The sequence below is a fragment of the Acomys minous genome (genome assembly GCF_964271855.1).
Source record: "Acomys minous genome assembly, chromosome: 4".
Classification (NCBI taxonomy): Eukaryota; Metazoa; Chordata; class Mammalia; order Rodentia; family Muridae; genus Acomys; species Acomys minous.
In genome coordinates, this window is record NC_140486.1 from 115,981,336 (window position 1) to 115,998,442 (window position 17,107).

The 17,107-nt window shown below is 45.9% G+C and overlaps 1 protein-coding gene across 6 annotated transcripts in view; it reads right to left on the reverse strand.

The window, feature by feature from the left end:
* The window catches only part of HDAC4 (histone deacetylase 4), a 244,611-nt gene that overhangs the window by 63,030 nt on the left and 164,474 nt on the right, over positions 1–17,107 (reverse strand). For all 6 annotated transcript variants that reach the window (XM_084779888.1, XM_084779885.1, XM_084779884.1 and 3 more), the window contains 2 exons: positions 10,288–10,408; positions 4,196–4,317 (listed from right to left, as the gene is read on the reverse strand). In XM_084779888.1, coding sequence (XP_084636014.1) covers positions 4,196–4,317; positions 10,288–10,408 — 243 coding nt within the window. The remainder of the gene's footprint in view (positions 1–4,195; positions 4,318–10,287; positions 10,409–17,107) is intronic.

Here is a 17,107-nt window from a genome sequence, read left to right on the forward strand (position 1 = left end):
GGTAAATCTCCACGGAAGTCTAAGAGTGGAAGGAAGGGCTCTTCTGGTAGTGGGCAGAAGCTCTTGTTAGCCCCATTAGTGGATGCAGTGGGTTGGAGGCCAGAGAAATATGTGTGCTTCCATCCCACCTTGATGGTATTACCACAGTGTCACTGATTTATTGGGCATAGCAAGAAACCACTGAAGGGTGACAATCACTCAATGAGGTGTCTCTTAAATAGCGGTCTCCTCAACAATCCACCTGTAACTTGCTGCTCTGAAACCTGAGGAGAGCTGACAAAGGCACCTTTCAGGGCTGTCAATTGTGACACCATCACAGCTTCCAAATCACTGGCCTTCTCATTCATGTGAAGACACCTGCATCTCACAATCTAGAAGCGAATAGCAGCTGGCCAGGCTGCTTCTCTCAGATCCTGGATTCTTTCCTGACACTGGCTAAGGGTACAGCTGAGGGTGCGGCCTGGTTTGGTTTAATAGCTCTCCTGTGCAGACATAGTCATGTAAGAATCTGCAACTGTGAGGCCATGGTGGACCTCCATCCTCCGCAGGAAAGCGCAGGCTCACTTCATCCCTGCTCCTGGGGTAGCATAACCCATGGGCTTCAACATGCCAGTGGGAAAGACTGATGGGAAAGGGCCTGGGACTCTGCAGACTTTAGTTGCCAGAGGACGGGATAGCCAAATGCTAAGATGGCCAACATGCCAGAGCCCCTCGTCCTGTCAAGCTTGGGCAATATGTTGATTTGTGAGGTGTCACCTCAAGCACACACATGGGGGAAGTTTACTATTCTTCCATGTGGCATTACCTGCCTCCCTCCAAACCAGGACTCAAGAGGCCAGGGTTTTGAGGAGAAGGCCTGGGGGAGTTTCTGCTCTGGCCCCAGAAATGGGTGACTCTGAACCTTCTTTAGGAAAAAGGCTGAGGCAAAGTGCAGCTTTAAGATTCTTGGGCAGAGTGGGCTTAAGCAGGTCTCCTCAACAGCTTCCCAGAGAAGTAAAGGCAGGCTGGGTCTGATGGGTTCACAAGAAGAGAAAGAAACCCAATTGACAAAGCTTACTACCTACCACAGCTAGTTTCCACACTGCAGGAAGGCCCTGCCTAGTGCTGAGTGAATACTGGGTCTGTGTTCTTAAATTTCCTGGTTTCCAGAATCAAGAGACAAGCAAACAATTTATTCCCTATTTTGGTCTTGAGGGTTTTGTGATTGCAAGAGAAAGTGGACTCGGACAAGCACAAACTGTAGGAAGGATCCTGCCAATGAGGGTGTGCATCATGCATCAACGATCCAATCAAGTCTTTGCTACACCTCTGCTTTTGTGAGAGTGTTGAAAAGCACTGTCACTTTCTCTTGAACATCTTTAGAGACCCACTGTAGATAACGTAACAAATTATTTTTCTGCGTGTTTTATTTTGTATGTGTATGGGTGCCTGCATATATGTTGGTGCAGCACATGCATACAGTGCCTTCTAAGGTCAGAAGAGGGCATCAGGTCCCTAGGTCTGAGAAATGATGGTTGTCAGCTGCCATGTGGGTGCTGGGAATTGAACCTGGAAGATCAGCCAGTGCTGTCTCCAGCCCTGAGGGTAATTGATCAGGGTGCCCATAAGCAGTGGGAAGGGACTCAGAACAACCTCGCCTGGACCACAGGCAGAATTCTGGTAGAAGGGGGACCCTGCAGCAAAGACACCACTGTTCTCTGTCTGTAATGCAGAAGAGAGCAAGGCCTCTGACGGGATGTCAGAACTGGGCTATAGGAGGAGACTCAAATAGAGCCCATAGTTGGAAAACTACCTTCTGGGAGTAGGTGAAGGTGAGGATGGCAGGGCTGGGGTGTGAGTGTGACATTCAGCAGGTGCACGCAGCTGCTTGTAGGCCTCAGTTACTCACATGGTTATTTCCATGTGGCCTTCTGCTAAGTGGAGTTGAGGGGGAGGCTTGGTAGGACAAGTCACAGGGCAGAAGGAGTACAGACCATCTAACAGCTGGGGGAGGTGGAGCAAAGCCTTCCCAGATCTTCTCTGACTCACTCAACTGCCTCTCAGAGCAGCTGGGGGGGTGAGAAGGTAAGAATGTCTCTTAAGTCACTAATGTGTGAAGTGGCTGGGTATGGACTAAGGTGGCTGAGCTCTGAGCATGAGAAAGCTCAGGCAAGCTGTATGTTATTTTCATGAAAGAGGGAAGAGAGGCACAGCATAGGTATGAACTGCCACTGCAGGGAGGCCACCAAGGCCTACACATATGCCAGGACGATAGAGGAAATCAGCACGAGATGGCTAAGGGTCTATTTGCCTTGAATATAAAATCCCGTAAGGATTCAGATGGGCAAACTGTATGCAAGTCAACGCAAATTATTCAGATATAGTTACTCGAGACTGTCACTGTACCTTGATTATGGCACCTCGTGCAGGAAACCTCACTCATTGACTGTGTCTTTCAGAGCACTTCATCAGAAACATACAAAAGGGTGCTTAGAGCATTGGCAACTTCACTGGCTGGACAAAGCCTTGTCCAGTGTACTGCAGTCTACCTCCCTGAATACTGTAGGAAATTAAATGTGTTCTCTGGAAATCTTATTAATATTATTCATGAGCTGGTGGTGCCTCTTAAAAATTTGGAATATAGCCAAACCTTAATTAAAGTTCTCTAGAATGTACGAAGCATCCGCTCCTCTAGTCTCAGGGAGTGGGGTCTTTAGGTGGGCTGTATCGCAAGGTTAGAAGCCAACAAGGCAGAGAAATGCAGCCTAGCACAAGAATCAGCAGGAGTGGGCGGAGACTCGTGGAGAAGCCGCAGGGCCCTGTGGACAACCATGAAGGGCACATAGCTGGTGGTGTAAATGTTCTGTCTCCTGTTCTGATGATCTCCCTAGGAGCACACTATTACTGGAAGGCTTCTGAGCCTAGGAGCAGGAGGTGGATGAACCCTCGTACCACTGTCTGCAGGGGAGGACGACAGCTTGCAGTCCTACTGCTTTAGTGCCCTGGGCCAGCCAGGACAGTGGTATACACTGTTTCTTCCTGTTGACCTCTGGCGGAAGCTATCTCATGGGTGTTTTCAGGAGGGTATAGTCTTTGGCGTTTAGGCCACGTCTTCATCCTTCAATACCGAGACCCCGTCCATGAGGGACACAACAAACATGACATGGCCGTTCTATTCCACACACTTCAAATATCAGTCAAATCCTGTTTAGGTTGAGCTAAAATGTCCCTCTACTCAACTTCCAGCTCCTGATTGTAGTTTGCTCTAAGTCATGCAATCTCTCATGACAGACCCGTGTCCCCTGAACCTTCCTAGTTTAGAAAGCAGTAAAAAGTGAACCTGCAAAAAAACCCACTGCACTCCAGGACAGCTTTGCTTAGAACTAAGAGAAACTCTGAATTTCACAGGCTTGCTTAGTAAAACCAAGGTGTGTCCCTCAAATCTCATTTCTGAAGGAAGCCCAGAAGGAACTCCTCGCACTGCCCTGCAGGTTAGGGCTGTACCGCCATCATATAGGACTACATGGGTCTACATCCTCTGGAGTAAGCTCCAGAAAGCCCACCTCCTTGCCATCCCAACACACTATCCACAGCCACTTCAGCCCTTCTCTAAAGGCCCTGTCCTCTCCAGCCATCCCCTGAGAAAGCCAAGAGTGCTGTGGCTTGTCTTGTGCTGTAGCATTTTCTCTTGCTTTGACAACAGTCTAGTCCCCTTTACACTCTTTGTACATAAGAGAGTTAATGTTCAAAGCTGTGGGCCAGCAGGTCCCTGCAAGACTCAGCACATCGTTGTCATGGGACCTGCCTTCACTCTGGGCACCCTGACCATCCCTGGCTGGGCGCTACCCAAAGGCCTTGTAGAGTCCTTAAATATCCACTGACCTTGGACAGCACACCCACAGGAGTTGTCTTAGTTCTGGAACTACCCTACTGTCTGGACTGTAGAGCAGAGCACATTCCCAAAAGGGGATGAACCAAGGTGCTCTGGGAATGAGGCCAAGTTCTACAATGCAAGAGTATATGTATGAGACCCATCCTCTTTGGGATAAATCACACAGGGACGCTTGAGGTCACCTTTCAAAGAGTGTCTCAATGCAAAAGCCAGTGTCATAAACTATCCTAAACAAGATGCCAAAGCACTGCCTGTGGCTCCACAGAGCTCACCGGGGCTGCTGTTGTGATGGAGGCACTCAGGGAACAGCCTGCACACACACACCTGTTTTCCTAAGAGGGAAATCATCTTTGGCGTCGTACATTCCCAAAACTGGATGGTTGTAGGAGGCTGATACCCCACTCTGGGGTGGAGAGCTCTGGTCAAGGGAGCTGTGCTGTGTCTTCCTGGAAAAAAGCAAAGACAGGTTTCAGTGTGCACAGGCATCCCAAGCCTCAGGATGCCAAAATTTTAAGCCTGACCTTCCATCAGGCCCTCTTCTCCAGGGGTGAGCTGTGAGTAAACCAAAACAAACAGGCCAACAGGCAAACAACAGTGCCCACAGCCCTGCCCATGTACCTCATGGGTGATCCTCTGCCCAGACCTGCCCTCTGAGATTCCTATGCCAGCCTGTCTTGAGGGCTTGTCTTCAGGATGTAAGCAATGGAAGATCAGTGGGTCCAGGCATGAGAAATTGCAGGAAAAGCTGCAGACAGTGAGCTAGGGGCAACACCGACTACTAACAGGTGCTGTCTGTCTGTCTCCCCAAGCACAGGGTCCCTTGAATATTCTCCTTTTGCAGAGTATGCCTACCATTCATGCCTACTACGACAAATCCCCAGCCATCTCTTTCTCAGGGCAGTGAAGAGGCAGCTCAAATCTCTCCTCTGGGATTTACTAGAGGACATGAACTTCCAATGGCAAAGCACAACTCAAAGACCTAAAAATGGCCAGATGGGAAAGGTGGCAGGTCGGATGGATGCTCAGAGCAGAGGGGTGGAGGGCATGAGGAAGGAGGAGGAGGCAGCAGGAGTTGGGCTGCAGAGAAGTCTAGGGCACCAAAGTCACCCTTGATGACCTTTAGCTAATCTTTCTGGATGCTGAATGACCTGAAACACTTGCCCACTCTGTGTGGTTTAGCCTTTGCTAGATGATTTAGCCTTTGTCAAATAATTTATTTGAACACACAGTACTCCCCCACAAATCTGGAGTTATGTGAGCCTAGAGTGTGAGTTCTCGGATGAGCATTATTTAAATATCTGAAAGCATATCATTCAAAGAATGGATTGAAGGGCCTCTCAGACACATATCTAAGAGGGCAGCCCTGAAGACTTCCTTCATGCTAAGTTACAGTGGGCTCCTTGGCATCCCTTCTCTTCTTCCTACAAACACAGAAATGTGTGTGTGTGTGCGTGTGTGCGCGTGTGCACACACGCATATACTCATATGTGGGTTAAAAAGATAGTCAACTGTAGGGAAACAATTTAAATGTGGTAGTTAAAAGAAATGTTATAAACACAACTACAATTGTTATGTTTCGTGACATGGTTCACTCTACTAAAGAACAAGTTGGAAAAGCTGGTTACTCCATATCCAGTAGATTCTTCCTTCTGATTTCATCACTCGAGATCCTGTCAATATTAAAACCCGCTTTTCTGGAAAGTTATAAGTGAGCTGCAACAAGAGGCTACCATGGACCACCTGCCTTGAGCCAGGGCCACAGCTCTCAGAGCTGCCTATACCTCCCTGCCCTCTAGAAACACTCTTGGAGCTGGCGCTGGCTGTCTGGACATCACAGAAGGGGACCTCTATGTCCTCATAACCAGCTCACCTGTAGGCACAGACTCCTACTCATGGTTTTTGGCACTGTTCCTCTGTATGCCAGGAATAGGCAGCCATGTGGGAACAAATGCCAGCGGATAGCCTTGGTGTGGCCTCCAGATGCCAGGCCAACTCACTCCACCTGGAATAAACTCACTGAAGAAGGATCCAGAGATGTGATCAAGACCAAAATCCCATCCCTGGCTAAGTATGCATCCCTGAGTCTCATGCCCCATCACTGACACCTATGTACACACCTACCATGTAAGTTTATAACTTCATACCCAATCCTCTTCATAGACTCACATACCCTCACATCCTAGAGGTAAGGACCACAGAGCAGCTTCTAACTCTCTCTGACCAATAACAGCTACCAGCTTCCTAATCTTTGATTTCTAGCCTAGGGTACCGATAAAGTGGCCAGGAAGATGCTGGCTCACTGGCCAGGCCTCTTTTTTTTTTTTTTTTTTTTATAGAAGAAGTCTTTGGAGCTAGGGGAAAAGTCCCCGTCTAGCACATGTGAGGCCGAGGGTTTGATTCTCAGCACCACCAAAACAATAAGTGAATAATAGAATAAAAATAAAGGCACTTCTTGTCTTACTCAAGATAGGAAAACAAATACTGCTGTTTCTTTCTAAATGTGGAATAAAACAACACACAAATTTAAGCATTTAAATTCTATCAACTTGCTTTCCAGTTTTACATGAGATTTATACTAGTGATTTAAAATAAATAAAACTCGTTAATCAACTTGTTCATCACAGTCCACCAAAAATGTGTCAGCTACACATGTAATTTACATTTTCTAGTAGCTACATAAAAATGAGTAAATGAAATGGGTGAAATTAACTTTCATATTCTACCTAACCTGGGATGCAAAAATACTATTTCAACATATAATTAACATGGAGCATACTCATGGAAATCCTGTGGTCTGGGTTTTCTGCAAGCCTCAATTTCACAGGCCCAGGAGCTAAAGCATGGGCAGCCACACTGCTCAGTGCAGGCTCAGCTGACGGGTTAAGACTAGAATTTGGGCACTCCTCCCTACATGGGTTATCATCCCAGTCAGGCCTGGAGCAGTCCCAATTCACAGGCCGCCTCCTCTGGCCTTCCTTTTTCTGATGATGCTCCAGCTTTGTTTTGCTGAGTCCAGTTTTACATGACTAGGATGGAGAGGGGTGGCTATGTGTCTGTCCTGCCTCAGGACACTGTGTGTGCGGTCTCCACACGCTGCACAACTGCAGCACACGGTGCAACCTATCAGACCACTTAGCAGCTTTGAGCTTGTGGGTCATTTCTGTTTTAGCTGCTAAGAAAGACCACAGAGTGTAAGTCTGGGTGTATACTTACATCCCTGGGCAAATATAAGAAAGTGCACTGCTGGGTCATAGTACCATTCTAAGATCTGCTAAACCATTTCCAATGGGACCACTTAATTTCCTCCTAGCCATCTGTGTGGCAAGGGTGCACCTTGCTGCCCCTGTTTTAGCCAGTCCTATAGGTGAGAAGTGGTATCTCACTGGGCTAGCAACCCACACAGCTTATTTTGTGGCACAGTCAGTCATTCACATTTTTTGCATGCATTTGTTAAATTGCAACAGTTTCATAAGCATTCTATAATTATATGCACACTGAAGGTTTTCCTTCCAGTCTATTGCTTGCCCTTTTTGTTTGCTTGTTTGTTGTGCTTTTGTTTGTTTTGTGACAGCATTTCTTTGTGTAGCGCTGGCTGTCCTGGAACTTGCTCTGTAGACCAGGCTGGCCTTGCACTCATGGAGATCTGCCTGCCTCCACCTCCTTCCTGAGTGCTGTGTTGCCTGGCTGTTTGCCTTTTCCTTAAAGATGCCTTTCAAAGAGTAGTTTTAAACATCAATGGTTCTAACCATTTCAAGTAATGGGTTCACAGCTCCTAACACTGAGAAAGACACTGCGATGGTTCTTACACAGATCATGTGGTTAATTTGAAGCAGTTTTATTCAGCTCTAAAGGGTAATTTTATTGCTTGAAAGAAACCCCTCCGTCATGTCTCCTTCTAGAAGTTTTTTTTTTTGTTGTTGTTGGTTTAGCCCTCATTCTCAGATCTAACTGGCTTTGGGCTACTACTGGCAACCATCACATGATGTGTGATGCTAGGCAGGGTTTGGCTCTTTCTTGTGAAGACTGTGTTCTGCCACCATGTCCTGCAATGGGTAAGCCACTGCACCTGAGTGCTGGGTGGTCAAGGTCCTTATATGTTGTTCATCCAACTCAACGGAAACAAGCCATCTTCCTGGATGGTGGGCCTGACATCAAGTTCTATCCTTTCTAGCTAGCTTGCTCCTAAACTGCTTCAAGGAAGAGCGCCTTGTGCAGTCAGGGACCTCCCTGCAGTATCCTGCTCAGGACACAGTTCTAGGAAAAGGCCTCTCAGTCTCCCCTCCCTGGCTACATCCCCTCTCTCAGTATGTATCTGACTCCTTTCCCCATAACTTGTCACCAATAACCATTCACCCCGCTGGCTGAGTCTAGCTCCTGGCCCCATTCCTGTCAGCCTTTCTCCCACCCCGAACACTTCAGCTGTCTCATCTGTCTATAGAACTGTGACTGTCCTTCTGGAACTATAACTCACAAGTCCCATGCCCTGCAAAGGTGCCCCCTGGAGCCCTGTATTTTCTTGCAACAGCTCTCCCACTGAACTCCCTAGGCCCTAAGTTGGATGGCACCACCTTCTGTTCTGAAGGAGCTTCTCCAGTATGGTGACAATCTCTGAACAAACCCCTCTATCTCTTCTCCATTCTGTCTGATCCTGTTGTGCCCTGTGTCTACCTCCAGCTCACCATTCCAGCTGCTATCCTTCGCTGCCTCTCTCTGAGCATCCTCACTCCCACATGCAAATGCAGGACAAGGAACCTCTGCAGGGCAGAAGCCCAGGCTGACCTCTCCAGCAGAGGCTGCAGACCACACCACAGACTGAGCCTCTCTCTGGCTCCTCCCACAGCCTTTCTCAGGGCCTCTCCTGTTCATGACCACTCTTCATTACTCCTCATAGGCTACCTGTTTCACTCTCTTCTGAGCTACATGAAAACCAGTGGTCTGCTTGAGTAGACTTGCAGTGTGTGTAGCCACAGAGCATTTAAGGGACAGTGAAGAGCCTCACTAGGCAAATGCTCCTCCCAAGGCTGTGTCGTGGTAACTGAGGTCTTCCACATAAATAAATGGGCCACTTCAGTGGGATCAGTGAGGTTTTAGTAGAAACAGCTGTCCATTTTGAGGCTTTAGAAAAGCTATTTTTTTCCCTGAATGAAATTAATGACTTCATTTTGATTTAGGAAAACTACCCTATTGTTTCCTTCCAGCAATGAAATGATCCTTAAGAGCAACATAAAATTATTGCAAATTAGCCATGTGTTCTGTGTGAGAACTGGCCAAGTCTCCTCAGTGGGCTCTACACTACACCACAAACGGCCCATGCTGGTGGGGCATCCACCCAACTCTTTGTTTTTACTCTGCACAAGTTAGCTGTGTACATCTCTCAGCATAGACAAGGTCCTGCTTTGGTCTGCCCACTATGCATGCTCTGGCCCAGGCTGATATCTCTTCCCAATTCTCTCCATGCCTTCCAAAGACTCAGTAACTGGATCATGAAGATGCTGTCAGGTCCAAAGGAAACTCCAATTCCCCACGAGGTGGTACATATGCTAAAAACCGACAGTATAGGCTCAACTTGAGTTGAACTACAGAAGGACTGCTGAAAGCCTATAGTTAGCTCCCTAGGAACTTGTGGAAAGGGTTTCTGCCACGAAGAGTAGTCATTCCAATTATTTTCCCTTGACTCTGGCAAAAGGGACATAGGGCTCCCCACTGCCATATACCTGTTGTTACCTATCAAAGCCTGTGCTGGCTTCCAGGCTCTTTCATTCCTACTCATACTAGTTAAAGGATTTCAAAGTCCACACTAGCCTCCTGGTCCTTCTCCCCTCCCCAACTCCTCCTTCCTTATACGATGAAAGGCCTAGCCCCTTGCCCTCTCCACTCCCGCTTCTCTTAAAGACAGCCCTGCCCAGTCTGTTCCTTTCTCTCTGCTCTGTCTCTTCTCTCTCTCTTCCTTATCCACAATAAAAACCTTCCCCCTAATCACGGAGTGTTCATTTCAGTGGTTCCTCTACTGTGCTGATGCCAAAGTGCTTACAGACTTTGATCAACCATTAGATTAAAACTGAGTAGGCCCCAGTGGATGACTGGGCCAGAGGTCTTCACTGACAGGAGTGCCGCTTGGTGCTCTGAAGATGATCCACTTATCTGGCTAATCCTGACACACAAGTTAGCTGTGTACATCTCCCAGCATAGACAAGGTCCTGCTTTGGTCTGCCCACTATGCATGCTCTGGCCCAGGCTGATATCTCTTCCCAATTCTCTCCATGCCTTCCAAAGACTCCAGACCTCTCCCTTCAGATTTGGTTACAGAGCTTTGGGAGTTCAACGTTTTTGTCACCCTTTTAATAGAAGGCCTTCAAAACACTGGGTCACAGAGCTGAGTGTTCCAGGCACCCCAAGAGCAGGCCCAGGTCACTTACCCATACCAGTAGCGGGGATCACTGGAAATGCAGTGGTTCAGGTTCCGGTGAGCCAGAGCCTTCTTCTTGTTGAGAACAAACTCCTGCAGTTTCATCTTCACCTCTGTGCTCGCCACAGCACCTGGAAGGAAAAGCAGAGAGTGAGGAAGAGGGAAGCTGGGTGGAGCGGGGAGTGCAATGTACAAGGTAGGAGGAGGTAACTCCTTCTGCAGGGCTCTTCCAAGGCCAGGGAGCTTTAAGGAGAGGTCTCCTATCCAAACATTCCAAGCACACTCTACTGACATGCAGACTTCAGCACAGGAAAGGCTTCATGGCTCAACACAACTTCATGTCCTTGCACTAAAGCATCAGAGCCAAGTGCTGGAAGCATGGTGACTCCACTCTCCCCTGAAGCAGCGGCAGACTCTAAATAAGTTCCATGCAATGAAATTCCCTACACAGCCACCCAGGGGGACAAGGTCTCTCCTACTGGGAAGCTGGTAGCCAGTGTGTTGTTACACATACTACAGTGAATGGCTTTCCTAGCATCCAGCACATTTCTATCCTCTTCTGTCTGGTGCTACACACTCTGGCAGGCAGATACTGGCATTTTACTCATGTGGAAATTGTACATCCAAGGGCTTCCTTGTGATGTGTTGACTGTTGCTGAAAACTGTGTTAAAGAAAATCATAAGATCTTAGAAACAGACTAAACAAGGATGCCTCAATTTGCCCTACACAATTTGTGTTCTACAGATCTACTGCTAGATACCTCAGTACTGTGTCCATCTATCCTTCTACTGAAGAACAAGCTAAGAGCTCCCTGTTACAATACAGAACTCAAGTACCACTTTGGATGTTCCTCAATACTTCATGCAGCACACAGGGCCAGGACAGTGAGCCTATCACACAAATGGCATCAAGATATTTTGATAACACATTTTCCAAAATGTCTCTGTACATTGACACCCTGTCCCTTTCCTTGAACATCAGGGATAGACACCTTCTTCCGAGCACTGAGGGTTAGCTCCCTGCATGAAGACATTCTACTGATACCCTGAGGAGCTCTATGCAGCTGTGAGACCTACAGTGTGTGTGTGTGTGTGTGTGTGTGTGTGTGTGTGTGTGTGTGTGAGAGAGAGAGAGAGAGAGAGAGAGAGAGAGAGAGAGAGAGATGGAGTGGCCATGCTGGGGTTCTGTGGATAGTCACGGAAGTTGTTTGGCTGCTTGTGTAACTTATTGAGAGCCTACACATTTAAACTATACAAGAAAAACTATAAGCAGGTATTCTGCGGGCTAGCTTGTGGGTGAAAGGCACAGGTCAGGTGAAGGTCTGGAGAGGTCAAGTACTGCATACATGAGCTCTAATCTCATTTCCTGTCAAAGTCCACACACTCTTTTTTTAAAAATGAAGTTTATACTGGTTTTTCCTTTGTCACTACACACCCCGACACACTTGAAACACCACAAATCCTACAACAGGAACCATCACACTTCAACACTAGTCACCTGCACCCGAGTCCAACTGTCGGTCAATGTGTGGACTTTGAAGGGTCATGTGTTTATGGAATTGTCTGCTCTACCTGTGACACTTTCAGAAACTCCTGAAAGCCACACGCTAACACAAGCAATATAAATCAAGAAAAGGATAAAGCTTGCAAACACACCAGGTGTCTTTAGAATTATCAAAAAAGGACATGCCCTGTGGTGTGGTAGAGGCAGAGAGCAAGTCTACAGAAGAGCTACTTGAAACGAGAAATCCAAGCCTAGAGATAAAGATACAGAGCAAACTTAACATCAATGCTAAATACATGAAAATTTTAAATGAGCATTTTCACCTTTACAATGATAAAACTGTTTTTTTTTTTTAAATGCTATGAAGTATGCTGCTGACAGACCAGATGATAGTGATGACATCAATGGTGAAAATGCCAAGAGTGGCCTATATGCCTACCTCTTATCCAAACTGCTGCCCTGAAGGATAAGGGACAGGAAGCCATGTGGGCAACTAATGAACAAGGCCTGGACCTTTCCACATACCAGCTCCCACTAATACCCCTACTCAGAAAATGGGAGCCTCCACAGCAACTACTGAACCCCAGAGTGCTCATGGAGCTGGCCCTGGCTGAGCCTTGTGACCTCTGTGAGGCACACTCTGATCCTGGTGTGGGAAAGTAGGGCCTGCTGTTCAGCACAGACCTGGCTTGCAGATGACACCAACAAAGCAAGAGCAGAGTCACATTTTCTGGACTTCAGAGTCTTGGTTCTTGGGTTCAATGAGGAGAAATACACAGGAAAGGTTTGTAAGGCCAAATCTGTTCCCCTACTGCTGGCTAAGGTTCCTCTTTCTACATATTTCTCTACCACAGGAAAATTCTAGAATCAAAAACATTCACTATGCAGACAACAAAAATTGTTTTCTTTTTCTTTTAATCATATCCACATTGACTGTCACTTATCCACAGGACAGACTTTCAGATTTCTTGAGAGGTATCAGCACTATCCCAACCAGTGTTGACAACAGCATCGCTCACACAGCAGCAGGGACCAAGGTGAGGTCTGAGGAAGCAGTCAAGCTATGTAGGAAGAGAGAATAAACAGCAGACTTGGATGCCAGTGGGACGTGTGTGTGTGTGGGGGGGGGGGGACTCAGAAGGCTGGGCACAGTGCTGATTAGTCTGTTATGTGGTCCTGATACTTACTTTTTCCCATCTTCCCTGTGCCTGTGGCGAAGGCATGGACTCACAAATAGGACAAAGGTTCAACCTCCACCCCAGCCTTTGTATCTGTGCTGCTCTCTCTATTGCAGTGCTGTAGATGGATCCCAGGCAAGGCATGATGCATGCCAAGCAAAGGCTCTGCCACTGACTATCAAACAGCTTGGCATTATTTTCACAGTGGCTCAAGGGTTTTCCCCCATGTGAGGGGGCTGAGCTTGTAGTCAAAGGTACACCTTGGTGCCCTGCTATCTGCACTCTGGTCAGAGGACAGACTTAATGTTCTTGGACCTAAACAGCTGGCAGGTACCTTAGATTCCCAAGTGTCTCCAATGGGGCACATAGTTGGTAAAGGTAATGCTTCTGCTAGCTATAAGGGAAAGTGCCATGTACTCTTACGAACTCACTGTCAGTCAAATGAATTCCATTATTTGTTATCAATAAGTAAAACTGCAGCATGATTAAGAATTAATGTTTAATACTGTAAATGTTTACAAATGTATACAAAACTCATTAAATATTGAATAAAGTCAGTTAAACAAAACCTTAAGAAATGAGATAACAAATACTCTGCACAGAGTTTTCCAATGCTGAGAAACTGAAGATGCGTCCTGCCACTTACATCTGCTGGCATAAACAAGAACCCCCTTCATGGCTGAGCTGCCTAGGCCTGAACAAGAGCCTTTCCCGGTGTTGGTCTGCAAGCTGCCTTCTCCCAACAGGACTGCATTCTTAGGGATTCGAAGCTTATGCAAGCTTGCCAGAGACTCAGCAGTGCAGTTTATTATTAATAATAAAACCTGACCACCCAAATCCACAAAGTGAAAACCACGGCTGCTGCCTATGATGGGTCTGGAGTGCAGCTGAGAACATTCCAACATAGGGTCAACAAAGGGCGTGGCTTAACACACTGCAGAAATCTTTTCTAACTCATAAATAGACCTGAGATGTTTTCTGAAGTTGTATTCTGTGAGCCTTAAGATAATATTTTTATTGGAACATTTTCGTAAACTCTGAGAAAGTAATTTAGACTGAGCTGCTTTTCAGCAATGAGAAAAATTGTTATTTGTTGCTTGGCTGTGGCACCGGACTGCAGGCTGATGTTCAAAATTTGAACTGTAATCCTTTGATAAACAACCACTATTTCCCCTACTCAAAAAATGAACAAACAAACAAACAAAAACAAACCAGCAAAAACAAAGCCACAAATGACACACATAAGCCACAAATGGAGGAGGGAGTGGCTAGCTCCAGGGCTGGGATATGAGTCCAGCCTGAGCACTGTGCCTGTGGCATTGCGCTCTGTAGGGCAGCAGCACCCTGCAAGTCCCTCACAGACGCCTGTGAGGACAGGGAGATAGCTTCCTGGAGGAAGGCAGCCCAGCAGCCTGCCACGAGGAGCACTGCCTTACAAGATGGCTTGTCTGGACCTCGGCACTCGGCGCTGGCTGCACTTGAGAGCTGCTGAAGCGTCTGAAACTGAGATTACTGACCTCCGGTTCACTGCAGGTCAATTCACTAGAGTGGCTGGCCTGAGAGTGACAAGTGTCAGAACAGTCAATTATAGAAGCTGAATCTGCACAACTGCTACATGCAGCCCCCAGCTGTTCTGCACTTTACCTTGGAAAGGCCTTCAGCTGCCTTTCAGGAATTTGCTCTGGAGGCCACTGCTGAGTGAGGTGTGACAGTGTATGTGTACATCTTTCAGGCTTAGCATTTTCTTTCAAAGACTGGCAAGAAAACTACCTTAAAATTCTACCAGTTAGGGGCTGGAGAGATGGCTCAGAGGTTGAGAGCACTGACTGCTCTTCCAGAGGTCCTGAGTTCAATTCCCAGCAACCACATAGTGGCTCACAACTATCTATAATGTGATCTGATGCTCTGTGTACACACAGGCAGAACATTGTATACATAATAATAAATAAATAAATCTTAAAAGAAATTCTATCAGTTAAAGTGAAAAAATTTAAATATGTTCATATTTCAAGAGTGAAACATCATATTAGCGATGATTCTAAACAATTTCTTAGAATTCAGAAATCATGAAATAGAGAAATAATCTGAAAAGAGAGTAAATTAGCAATAAACTTAAAATACATGTTTTGAGACAATTAATTTAAAATATATACAAAATTACACTGGCAAATTAGACTGCTTTCTGATTTAAATTTAGAATTAATTTGGCATAATGACAATCTTTACACTTAAGATAAGCTTGAGAACAAATTTACTTGACAGTCATTTAATTCCTTTTAAAACATAAAAACTTTGTTCTGGAAATGTCCCATTTGTAAATACTTCTAATCTAATGAGGATTTGTCAAAAGGTGGGATGTCAATTGTGCAGCCTAAAGCTTACACAAAGGCAAATTTCCAAACCCAAACACATCCTTTCAATGCAGACAAGATACACAGACCCCAGGGACACTGAGGAACCTGGGACAAAGGGCTAAGCTGGACAGGGAGGGGCAGAGGATGGGACACCCCAGCTGATGGCTTCTCTGTAGGCACCTGTGGTTCAGACAAGCGCTAACACAAGGGCAGGGACACGAGATCTGGAGCGCAATAGAGAGGCAGGCCGTGGAGAGCGCACCTTCTATGTAAGGAGTCCTGGCACTCACCTCTGATCAGCTCAGACTGTGCACCAAGATGCTTACAATGTTTTTAATGCATCTGGACAGCGCCACAGAGCAAACAGGAAACCTAGTGTCTTGCCACTGTATCACTAGGCAAAGACATCCTGATGATGGGAGGGGGTGACAGCGGGAAGGGAGGGGCAAGCCACTGAGAGGAGAAACCCAGCCAGAGGGGCCATTCTAAAATAACTGAGTATGCATGGCAAAAATACCATGGAAACTATAAATATCCAAATAAAAACGTGAAACTGGCAATCCAGCAAAGGAAAACCCCATCACAGTTTAACAGCAGTTTACCTCAGAGGGTAATTTCAAATTAGTATGGTGGACATCTGAAGAGAAGAACTCACCACATGGAAACAAATGGGAAAAGCATACGGGTCATAGAAAATGGCTCTCATGTGTGCAACTAAGGTCTCAGGAGCGAGGGGAGATAAGAGGTGAGAGAATAATCAGTCACAAGTTTTCATTAATGAATTAAATTATAGGGATAAGACAATGAATCCCAAAGAAAACTGCAATTAAACATACATCTGAGAAATACTTCAAAAGAGAGAAACTCTTAATGGTAGCCAGATAAAAAAAGATTATCTCTGAACAAGGAACAAGAGGAGTAGTAATTTTTGAAGGAAGTAAGATCTTGAGAGTACCAAGAGAAAATAAATATAAACATAGTAAATCTACACTCAGCAAAATTAAACTTCAAAGATTAGGGAAATAACATTTTAGACAAAAATTCATCACCACTAGATTCCATTAGAGAAACTGTGAAGGAAAATCATCAGGGAAGAAAGTTGAGCCTGGGGAGAACAGCCCAGTGGTAAAGGCAAGCATGAGCCCTAGCTGAGTCAGCGCTCTGTAAATGTGAGTGAGATTAGATTGGAGAGTCCAGTCAGCTGTGGTAACCACAACTGTGATCAGTCAGAAAATAGTAGAACAACCACCAAGTTGGTAGAAAGGGAAAACTATATCATTAAAATACAAGGAAAATATAAATAACAATGACACATTTAAGTACAAACAAATCAATACCTATATTAAATATAAATGAAAAAAATCAAATAAAAGACAAATTTAGACTAGGTGTCAAAACTTACTGAATACAGATAATGTTGTCCTCAGAGGAAAATTTATAGCTTTACATTCTGATGTCGGAAGAGATGGCTGGAATCAATGACTAAGATGTGTAACTTAAAAAACAAGAAAGAGTCACAAACCCAAAGGAAACAGAAGACAGAGAAAGAATAAGGTTAGTAGAAATGAATGAAATAGAAATTTATTCAGCAGATTCTATCCATAAAGCCGAAAGCCAGACTTGTAAATAGACTGCATAACTGCTAAAAGCCTCTGGAGCAGCAGTTCTCAATCTGTGGGTCATAAGCCCTGTTGGGAGTGAACAACCCTAGAGCGGCGCCTATGACCATGGGGAGCGGGGAGATTTACATTATTATTTGTAACAGCAGCAAAATCACAGTTAGGAAGAAGCTCT